At 42.2% G+C, this 11,607-nt stretch overlaps 1 protein-coding gene across 1 annotated transcript; it reads right to left on the reverse strand.

Moving 5' to 3' along the window:
- Window positions 1–8,580: 8,580 nt before the first annotated feature.
- sox11a (SRY-box transcription factor 11a) lies at window positions 8,581–11,300 on the reverse strand. Its single transcript, XM_028566306.1, has one exon. It carries the CDS (start codon window positions 11,084–11,086, stop codon window positions 9,983–9,985), a length of 1,104 nt encoding a protein of 367 aa, XP_028422107.1. The 5' UTR covers window positions 11,087–11,300; the 3' UTR covers window positions 8,581–9,982.
- Window positions 11,301–11,607: the final 307 nt, after the last annotated feature.

The following is an 11,607-nucleotide window of genomic DNA, read 5'->3' on the forward strand; positions in this document are numbered from 1 at the left end:
GTTTTCTTTGTGTGTTTAAATCAATGGTCATCCCCTGATACAAGATGGCCTCATAAATCATTGTTTGTTGATCACTTGTCAGGAGGCAGGGGCCTTATGGCGTCCTCCTAATTATTCCAGCTCACAGCCCCACTGGATGAATAAGGACAGGAATGCCAAAGCAAATCAAGGCAGTGGACTTTACAGAAATATGGCCATAAAGGTGGTTGAGTTTGGATGGATGAGTTGGGGGATGGGGTTGTAGGAGCGTGTGTGTGTGGGTTGTAAGTTTGGGCAGGTTGGATTCTAAGGTGCACTGAAGGGAGAAATCTAGTGTATGAGATATAAGTCACACAATTCCAATTTGCTAGGGGACTCTGTCATGAGAGGAACCAGCCTGCTGCCTGATTGAAATGGGACAAAAACAACTAAATCTGATATTGTGTCCATTCAATCACTTTGATCCCTTGTATCTCTCTTTAAACACAATTTGAACACATCTTTGTTGCCACTCACTGTCAACTCTGTATTACCTTCATGGACGATTCACGTTTGGCTTTTGCAGCGTAATAATCCATGACTGCCAGACCCGGACATCGTTTTTTTTTTGGCTTTTGCATGCTTGCCTTAGTAGCGTTAAAAGCAAACGTGGGAAATGTAAAATCCCGTTTTTGAGTAAGGAATTGTGTAATGACAAATTCTGTCAAACGGTAGGACTAAGTGGTCGGGGTATAGTATTGGCTTTCAGTGTCATTAACTTTTCAGCAGTAAGCAGGTTTCTGTCGCCACTGACCAAATTGCTTTAAATGCACAGCAATTACATGGTTGAGGCTGGCGCTTAAAAGATGAGTATAGTTTCTGTAGTAAGACCTAATGGGATTATTAGTGAGTTTTTATGAGAGGAGAACCTTGAAGCTCACAGTAATACTGGAAGTGGGATTATACGTTTCAGTGATATACTGTACCAGCCAGCTGGTCCTCGTGTTAATTACTGGATTACACTTTCCAATTAAGAAATATGTAAAGAGGAGTTTAATAATTCATCACATCAACGTAGCACAATTCCTTGCTTTACCCTCTCTTCTTCTCTTTATACCTATTTTTTTTTTTTTTTTTTTATCTCAGTGGCTCCCAGATGCAGGCATTGAGGCAGTAACACCTCGTTACCCAGAGTTAAAATGTGTTAGCTTGAGGCTTAAACATGGCCTTAGCATGTTTAAATCATGCTGAGCATATCACAGAGGCCATGCAGGCTGTTCCCTTTGATATATATTTGCAGCATAATATGTGGTTTTGAAAATCAATGAGCACTCCTCTTTTGATCACAGTTGTGTGTCCCTCATCTCCCCACTTCATAGAAATAGCATATGACCATCCTGCCACAGAGGTGAGCCACATACAGGCACAACATGGACGGAAGTACAGCTGCAAGCCTGGGTCCTGTGTGAATAGAAATGACCTGGTATTCTAGGTCTGGTGTGAATGATTAAATGTGGATTGAACCTGTAGTCAATATATGCCATACATGAAAGGGATATCCGTTGCACGCATTCACCCCTGAGGGATGCCGAGTGTAACCAGGACCTTCTCTTGTTGGCCACTTCCTTGCCCAATGCTTCATCAGCCGTAGTTCTCGAGTGGTTTATTTAGATATTTACTTATTTATTTAGGTCGGAAACAGATCCACAAAATATATATCTGTGCCCCCACGAGAGAATTTAAAACAATTTACAACCTGTAATTCTTTGCCGCAAATCTCATAATCTATACCTCTAATAGGATTGCTGATCCAAATAAAAAATATTAATCACGTGCAAATATATTTATTTTAGGCTGGAATTGAGGACATTACATTGGTTTTCCTAAAATCGGATCTGTAATTCAATTAAATTCCAAGAACTTTTTACTATTATTTGAGGAGGCGGCAGACAGTACAAAACTAATCTAACAAATAATATGATTTAAAAAGAACCCGTATATAGTGTCTTAGAATAAACTAGAAATATGTTTTGAATATGTAAAATGAACTTGGTTATAGTATGTCTGTTTAATGTAAGAGAAATACCTCTATTCTGTGTGTCGGATTAGTGAGCCGTGATTTCATCAGGTCCAATGTGAAATATCTGAAACAGGGAAATATAGGTCATTCAGAACACCATCAAACAGCAGCCCTCAGGCAGCGGCATGCAGGCCCACGTTTGTCTCCTGTATCTGTGAGGACATTCTCAACTGCCTGTGGGTATTTGTAATGACCCGGTGACAGCATTTCTCTGCTGGCGGCTGAGGTGCTCAACGAAATGAATAACTCGGACCAGCCAGGAGAGAAGCAGAGAGAAGGAGTGTGTGTGTGTGTGTGTGTGTGTGTGTGTGTGTGTGTGTCAGCAGTGTTTGTGTGTATCAGTTGTGAGGAGTGGGGCTATATGTCACATCTCCTCAGACACTATAGCTCCAGTCCCCACCGGCTACAAACAATCTACAACCCCCCAGAACCTCCCACAGAGGCTGTGTGCGCTGCATATGTGGCAGTAGTGCGTAAAATGTGTCTCTACACTGTCTTGGATGTCGCCTTGACCAGTTCACATGTTCCTCTGATATAGTCTTAAAAGTCTGTGTTCGTGATGGGAACACTGGGGAGACAATAAAATCCACCTACGAACCCCGTTGGGAGGAGATGAGAACTGCCAACTGTGTGCTTCTCTCCCAGAAATACAGATTTACTTGTTTGTGCCCCAAAAAGCTTTAGGATGTAGCTTTTGGTGTGTTCTATTTTTCATAAACATAACATTTCTCTATAATGGATATAGATTCAGCATGATGCATATGAATTGTTCATCTGCATACATACTGTATGAATTATTCAACAGCGTGATTCGTTTTGCCATTTTTTTTGGGATCAACATGCACTGGAGGGCATAGGGGGAGGGAAGTTTTTTTTAAGTCCCACTCACTTCCTGGCACATCTAGTCTCTCCATCTCTTACAATAACATCTGAAGTTGTCTTTGCATCTATAGTTGGACAGAGCCATTAAAATCTACATGCAGTTAATGGACTTTTTGGCAGGAGTTGTCATTTTATAGGCGCAATCCTGAGAGAGCATTACTTTGTCTGAGTGTCTCCTTTGCTAATCAGTGAGGCCAAACATCCATCTGGCAATTGTTTGATGGTTCTAGTTTGGTAAAATATGTATTTGCTTACCCAGAGGTACGAGATTATTCAGAAGACTGGAGCTGAAACCGGTGCTATGATTTGGAATAAATGTTTTGTACAATTGCTGAACATATTCATTCATTACACAGTATGTTGGTGTAAGATCTTTCATTGTCTCAATGACGAGAAATGTATATCAAAATGTCAGTTTGACTGATTGCACAACATAATCGCATTTAGTTCTACAAAGCACATAAAAACATCTGTTTTCAAGAATTTTCCTCTCATCAGTTTCCTCACAAGCACAAACTTACAGAGCAATACGGAGCATTTTATTACAGATGCATGCTCAAAAAGTCTCAAAATGTAAATTGAATCTGTTTAGCTCCATCCACATTCACAATAATAATTAATTCTAGAAGAGTATGTGTTATGTTTTTCACGTAGGCTGTGTTGAGGAGGAGGCAGGGGGCTCGCTATCAAAAACCTTGCAGGATAGCAATCATTAGAACCTTAGCCCCCCTGGTAAGCAAGCCATGCTTCCTGTATAGGGCCCCAGAGGATTCAATGTGCTAATTATTTACTGAAGCAGCAAAGACTATCAAATGAGACCCTGCGTCGCGTCTAACTGTGAGGGGGTACCCTGACAGTGTAACCTGGGTAACATGCAAATAGAGGGAGAAAAGAAGGAGGAGGGCAAGAAAGGGAGCAAGGGCGGTGGTGGTGGGGGGGGGCAGAGTGTATAATGGTCAGAGTGCATTGGAGGAGTCGAGGTTCACTGGTGACTCAGGAAAGGTGGGGCCACTGAGGGGCACAGCAGCAGAGTATTAGATTTCAGATGCATATGAATGACCAACTGCTGGCTCTGCTCTAGCTTTAGGGAGAAATTGCATGGACTCCCCTTGAGCTGCAGTTTTGAATCTAGATTACTGCCTGACTTAATCCTGTGGTGGGTAGGTAGGGGGTCATGAATGTCTGTTGCTGGTATCGTTAAATTGAAGACTTGCAGAAGATACTTCTGCTTAACTGAGTTTTATGACAACACTACAACTACAATACCATGTTGTATGTGATATTATCAGAATACCAGCATACTCAATGGTTAGAAACAGTCTATGGGCCAGTCTTTGCTCAATACCAGCTAAGTTTCTGCATCTCGCTAGCCCCAAAACAAACAAACAAATGATATGAGCTCACACACAAACAGCCACACACACACACACACACACACACACACACAATCCCTGACTCGGGGGAGGGGGGTAACGCTGTGGTCTTAAATCCATGCATCTGGCAAAAAGCCAACCAGACTCTCCTCAGCAGATACACACATGCAATAAGAGCAGTGCGCTCTAATAATACACTATAATACACTTCATTTGATTAGAGGGCAACAACATTATATACTCCTACACATATACACACATATGGACTACTGGATTATCTAAAGCTATAAAAAAAACTAAACCAAATGAATGTAACTTAATAAAAAAACACACACTCACACTCTAATGTGGATTAAAATGTGATTTCAATTTACCACTAACATCCTGCATATTATGACCTATCATGACCCTGTTGGACTAACATAGTGGGCTTATGCCCTCTATCTTATTGGAAAGTGCAAGGGGCTCCCGCAGCTGCTGTAAAGCTCTAAGATAAATATCGAGCATAGAGAAACAATTAATTCCAAACAAGGTTATGTAAATCCTAAACTGACCGCAATCAGGCCAACCAAGATGCAGGATTGCTCTCTAAACAGAGCTAGTCATTACAAGTTGGCTCTAATTACACTGAGCCCATTATTGTGGCATTTGTGAAACCAAAAAGGCTCCATTTATTTTCTCACACACTGAGTGGATCACATAGCACATATTGAACCCAAAACCTGCTAAATGTCACCCAGGACACTCAATTCAATTAATAGAATATACTCGAGTTGGGTTTGAAAAGGGAAGCAGGTGTGCAACTGAGTTCCTGCCCTCTCAACAGATAATTCACATGACTGATGCGCAACCTCCAGCAGCTCCTCACAAAAAAAGTGACCTTCTCCCAATGAGATCTTACCACGTGTCAGAACATATCCTGGGAGGAGTGATGGAACTGTTTGTTTCTGTGTCGACGAGACAATAGCACCGCCAGCTTAAACTGCTCTCGACAACCTGCTGTGTCTCCTTTCAGCACAGCAGCTCCCCCAAACTTCTTTTCAATGTCTCATTGCCTTTGCTAAATAATGAAAAAAGCAATGAAGTTGTGAATGGAAAATTAGGCAGCAGCAGACCGCGTGGGTCACTTGCTTCCAGCTACACAATTATCTGTTACACCGCCTCCATCACATCAAGGTAAATCTGAGTTTAACTCTGGTTCATATGAACAGCACTTTTTCCACTCTATTCATTTTTTTCTCTCTCTCTCTCTCTCTCTCAATAAGGGTGTGCACATGTGTGTATCTGTGCTAAAACACCATGAGGGAATTGCCACATCCCCCCCACCCCCCTCTCACAATTGTGAAGGGATAGTAAATATCAGTGCAGCAGATGGGGCCGATGCTCCCTCTCTGCCTCCCTCCCATACACTGGTAGGGCAGAGCAAATGGATAGCCATCAACAGCAGCAGGAGTCGCCCCAGGCCAAGACTGGAGTAGAGGACACAGGGACTATACTGTTGCTCAGGCAGGCACTTTTACAGGCAAATTCTCTCTATCTGCTAGTGAACTGCACAACATTAGGAATATGTACTTATAAGGTCATTATTTCTAAAATTTCATGGTAGACAGGCATCCAAGAATTTAACTTGCAGTTTTCTTATCTGGATTCATAATATAATAAATTATATTTTATGGTCCAAATAGTTTTTTTTACCTGTTTGGATCATAACACAGAAATCACTGTTGCACAATGCCCGTGTGTCATTTCAATATTTTTACTTTTCTCTGTCACACTGGTTGCAGGATCTGTAAAGCACTGGCAGTGCCTAACAGCATGACATGCTTGTGTAACAGAGCAGGAGAGGGGCTTGGTGTCAACACCATCCCGATCTCAGACAGCAGATCTGGAGCGGTTACCATAAATCCTGTCCACTCGTCAATTAACAGACAGTAAACAGGTTTAAATTTAGGCAAGCGGCACTGTTATTGTTGTTAGGAAACCTCCAGCATTGGAGAGCATATATCAGTATTCCCACAGCAATATTAGACAGCCTCCCACTGGGAGGAGAGGAGCACATGTGGATCAACGATGACACAACATGGAATCTTACTGCGCAGCGGCATAAGCTTAGCAGTGATGTAATGCAACTGAGCTCACTGGGTGAGAGTCAGTGCGGTGAAAAAAAAAAAACATAACTGGTATTATTACTGGATTTAACATCAGTAGACTTAGACAGAGACCAGTCACAGAGGAATTTTATCTTTGAGCACTGAGATAGCATTGACATATTTTAGATGTCCAATTTAAGCAACTTGCAAACCGGGAGATCAACCTCAGCCTTCATTTCTGTGGCAGGGGTCTTTGTATAGGTGTCACGTAAAGCATTTGACTGTGACATTCTGGGTTGTATGAATGATTTAAACGCTCAAGGGATTGGAAATTACTTTCTTTTGTCGCCACAAAATCCCCCACGCTGGATTCCTGGGAGGACGGTATCTCACTCAGCGTCTACGGAGCATTCTAGATTTCCATTTATTTATTAAAGGAGGAAATAGAAGGAAATTTCAACGGGTCACTAATTTCATTTAAACATGTACCGGTGGCATTAGCCCTGAGCAGATATTTCAGAGGAACACAAAATCAATGCTGAGATTCTATTGGGAATAGCCCTGAAACCCATTAGCAACTTTGACCAATAGGTCAGGTAAAGTAATAGCTAGATAAATGTTTTATTACAGATTTGCAAACTGACTTAATGGGGGGGCTAGTACCTGTGCAACCATGTATGGCAAATATTCATCATAAGATTACATTGCTGTAATGAACACAAATCTCACAGTGGCCAAGGCCCCTGGTTCTTTATATATGATCTGTTAAAGGTGGGCCTGGAGGCATACTGTAAAGATGTTATCACTTTTAATGGTTTGTTATGCTAATTGTATTTTAGATTACATCATATGTGGCTGAGATGGGTTGTACTAATGGTAATCTTTCTCACAAACAACTTTTACATCAGAGTACTTCCATGCAGTAGCTACAATTGTGCCTATGACAACATCCTTCTAGCTCAGGCTGAGTCATCACACAATCAGCTCTGGTGGTGCAAAATCAAGTACTACCACGATTATATTTGTGTATCTATTCTGTTTTTCACGGTATACTTCACCCACTTCTATTTATGTTGTTCTTTAGATTACTTCAGGAATTCTTCTCAGTCCTTGTCATCCAGTACCTCATCTACTCATTTTGTGTCCAACCTGCTATTTACTTTTATTTCTCTGAAATCCGAGGTGGAAAATAGGTACTAAGTGGTAAGAGAGAAGAGCTGTGGTACTGCAACCGACAACCACTGGAATAATTATTTAAAGCAACATTACTATTCACTCTGACCTTCTACCCCTGTTCCCCACACACATCTACTGACATGAAGGATTGGTTGACTTTTAGACAAACCTTTTGAGTCTACTTTCACATTTGAATTAGGTTTCTGAAGAAGACCCTGCACATTTTTTAGGGATTAAACCATATCTGTCTGATTTAAGTGGCATTGTTTATCCCTGCGTGAACATATGTCACATTTAGAAAAAATTTTTAGCCCTCTGATCGCACAGATCTCAAGCCGTTCTGTGCTGGGCAGAGTGCTACTTTTCTGAATGGAAGCCAGACAGACTGAGAGCTCCCACACACTGTGAGGAGCGGCTCCCGTTTCCAGCTCCGTCTCCAAGGGGACCACCAAGCCCGCCAATCACATCGCTCAGCGCAGGCAAGCGGGCAATTCAATTTCTTAAAGCCGCAGTGTCCGTTGTAAGGGAGTCATTATGAAAGAAAGCTCAGCAAAAACAGGGACAGTAAAACACCTCAACACTGCAGTTTAAAAGTTTCCTTTTTTTCCTTTTTATTAAATGTGAATTCACATGTTAGTTTGAGCCAATCCATTTCAGAGTATCCGCCTACATACAAAATAGGCATCATTCTGTCATCACATCCTTTGCAAACGCAAGAAATAACACATTTGTGTACATATATTCACAAACTGAAAGGACAGTCGATGGTGGTAGGTACTTATTTATTAAAAGATGAGTCAAAGACAGATTCACACTTGGAATGTGAAGTAACTACTGCCTAGAACTTCCAACAAAATGTCTTGGCATATAATTAGGTCATATTCCAAAACCTTTTTTATCAAACAGACTTCATATGTAAGACCCACATAAAAATAAACAATATCTGCTTTTTTAAGTGCAAGAAATAAAAAATACAGGTTTATGGTTAATGTTTTAAAAAAAGAAGGCAGTCTTCAGTTTTAAAATAAAGTTTCATTTCATGAAACAGGACTATGGAATGTTCTTTTTTGCTTGCTTGTTAAACTAATGCCAGACCACCACTGTATCAGACTATGCCCTTCTGCAGAACTCGGTTTTCCCTAATTTTCCAATCAGATTCAGTTTGGTGTCAGATATGCCCATTATGTGTCAAATTACATTCAAATTGTGATATCTATCTGTGTTGATATATAGAGTATGCATCACACCATGAGGCCATATTATATTGTTTTGTATCAGTTCCAGCTGATTTGTTTATTTTTCTGCCTGGACAGGCTTCAGCATCATAACATGAAATGATGTTGACAGTGCACAAGTCTGTTTTTCCATCACTTGCTACAATTGTTGATGGTCTGTATCTTAAGAGTATATATTGCACAAAAAAATGAGAGGGGGGAAAAAACAGTATGTGCCATAAAAAATACCAAAATCCAGTTTCACACCTGCGATTGGGACCCATCCACATATCACGAGTATGATATACATAAACTCCTAACTTTACTATATTACAGTACATATACAATCTTGAAACTAGTTCCAGCTCTGAGGTATGTGTTCCCCATGATGCCATTGTATCGTCTACAAATACTCAACAAATCTGCTCTACAACTGTACAAAACCTAGTTTGAAATCACAAGGCATTTTTGATGCAAGTTTTAATTTAACTTAATCCTTAAAACCAGGACTCCCTTGCATGCTAAAAACAAATGATAAAGGGAAGAAGTGCCTGAAACTCACTGAAAGCACAGTAAGAACATTCCCTTTTAACTGTACAAAAATATGCCTGAAAATATCTTACTTTTCTTTTAAAAAGATGAGGTCTGTTATGTATCAAAATGTTTCCTCCACACCTGTATTCTGCAGAGGTTTAGGCTGCTTAATTTACCAAACCAGGAGGTAAACTGAATCAGTTACAAAAAACAAACAAACATTTGCGGCATTTAGAAATTACATAAACCGTTGTAAAGTAACATCCTGAACAATTGTCAGTTCACAGATTTGCTTTGAGTCAGTCCACAGTCCGTTTTTAGCTCCCTGCAGTGTTTAGTTTTAAGAGGACAAGATGCATAGAAGTTCACGTATTTTTCCCTTTGTGGTCCGTTTAAGCTGAACAGTAAATGCAGACCTACGGGGGAAAAAATCCATAAAACCCTGTCATGCTGCCAGAAAAAAACGTCTGCAGACTTTGCTTTTTTTTTGCTACCAGCTTCATAAGCATCTCATTCCTCAAACCTCACCTCGCCTCCTGGTCCTCCACCTCCCTCCAGGACCCTTTCAGAAAACCCACAGGAGGCAGGACTGGGGACAACTTGACCAGGACACATAATTTACTTTCTCCCTTCTCTGTTATTACTAGAGAATCTTTTTTCTCTCTCTCTCTCAATTCAGTATGTAAAGACCAGGTCGGAAAAGTTCGCCTCCAGCCAGTCCCCGGCAATCATCTCACTGAGTTCTGGCGTGCAATAGTCTGGGAATTCAAAGTGAGAGCCAAGGCTGCCCTCACTGAAAGAGTCCAGGTCCTTATCCACAAGAGACAGGGAGAGGTTTCCTGAATTGGGGTTGCCCAGCTCCGAGCCTGGGGCGCTGGGGGCGAAATTTAAACTAAAGTCAAACAGCAAATCGTCCGCGTCCTCGCCGGAAGAGGAGCTGCTGCTGGAGGAGGAGGAAGAGGAGGAGGATGTGGAGACCGACCTGGAGGATGCTGGTGAGACAGAAGAAGCGTGCAATGTGCTCTGCTTGGTAATGTTTTTGATATTGTAAAACAGTCTGTTGTTGTTGTTCCGCACTTCTTCATACATGCTCGTCCCCTCGGACTCGGCCGAGGAGCTCAAAGTTGGGCTCGCGGGAACTTTGGCTACATTGTACGGCCTCATGCGCTCCTCGTCCTCCGTCTTAATCCCCATCCGGTAGTCCTCTTCGTAGTCGTCATCATCGTCCTCGTCGGTGAGCTCACTTTTCACAGTCTTTGTAACTTTTAAGATGGGAAACACACAGTCCTCCCCGTAGCCGTGAGAGGATTTGGAGCCGATCTTAGTCTTTATCTTTGAACACTTCTTGCTGGGAGTCTTTGCGATTTTACCGCACTTCTCCGGAGACGGTGCTGATGATTTTGAACTGTCGAGCTTTGGTTTTTTCTTGGGTCTGTACTTGTAGTCGGGGTAGTCAGCCATGTGTTTTAGCCGCAGCCTCTCGGCTTCTCTGATAAACGGGATCTTTTCGCTGTCCTTGAGCATCTTCCACCTCTTCCCCAGGCGCTTGGAAATCTCCGCGTTGTGCATGTCCGGCGACTGCTCCATGATCTTTCTCCTCTCGATTTTGGACCACACCATAAATGCATTCATGGGTCTTTTGATGTGACCGGTGGCTGTCTTGCACCAGTCCGGGTTTATCGCTACGGGGCTGCATGCCATAAATTCACTCTCCTCCGAATCGGTAGCCTCCCTGGACATGCTCCCGTCCGTCTCGCTGTTGTCTGTGTGCTGCACCATTGTCCTCTGTTTCAAGTCACTTTGTGTCCGGACGCGGCAGTGTCCACTCTGCCAAAACGGCTTAGCTCTGTGTTTGCGCCGGTTCGTCCACGTCCACTGCGTAATGTATGTCTCTAGCTCTGCACTCTTTTTCCAGAGTTACAAACTGCCTTCTTAACTAGTTATCAGCTTTTTCATGTCCCCTGCGTCACAGGCAGCCATCCAATCAGGTCCCTTCCACTCCGCCCAGCAGACTCCATCCAAGACTCCCCTTAACCCTTTTATTCCTCCCTCCCAAGGTCTCATTGGAGTGGAGGTGGGGATTTGTGGTACACAGTGTCTGGGGCAACACGCCGGGCGAGACAGGCATATTAAACACACAGTTAGCGCCATGCGCTCCTGAGACGCACATCACGCACATAAGACTATAGGTCTATCCCCTTATTTTAAAAGTAAATGAAGAAAAACACGTAAGAGGAGATGCTATTTTCCAGACAGACAGCAACTCTTCGCAAAGGAAAAGATGTAAGCTATGTGATGAT

The sequence above is a fragment of the Perca flavescens genome, chromosome 20 (genome assembly GCF_004354835.1).
Source record: "Perca flavescens isolate YP-PL-M2 chromosome 20, PFLA_1.0, whole genome shotgun sequence".
Classification (NCBI taxonomy): Eukaryota; Metazoa; Chordata; class Actinopteri; order Perciformes; family Percidae; genus Perca; species Perca flavescens.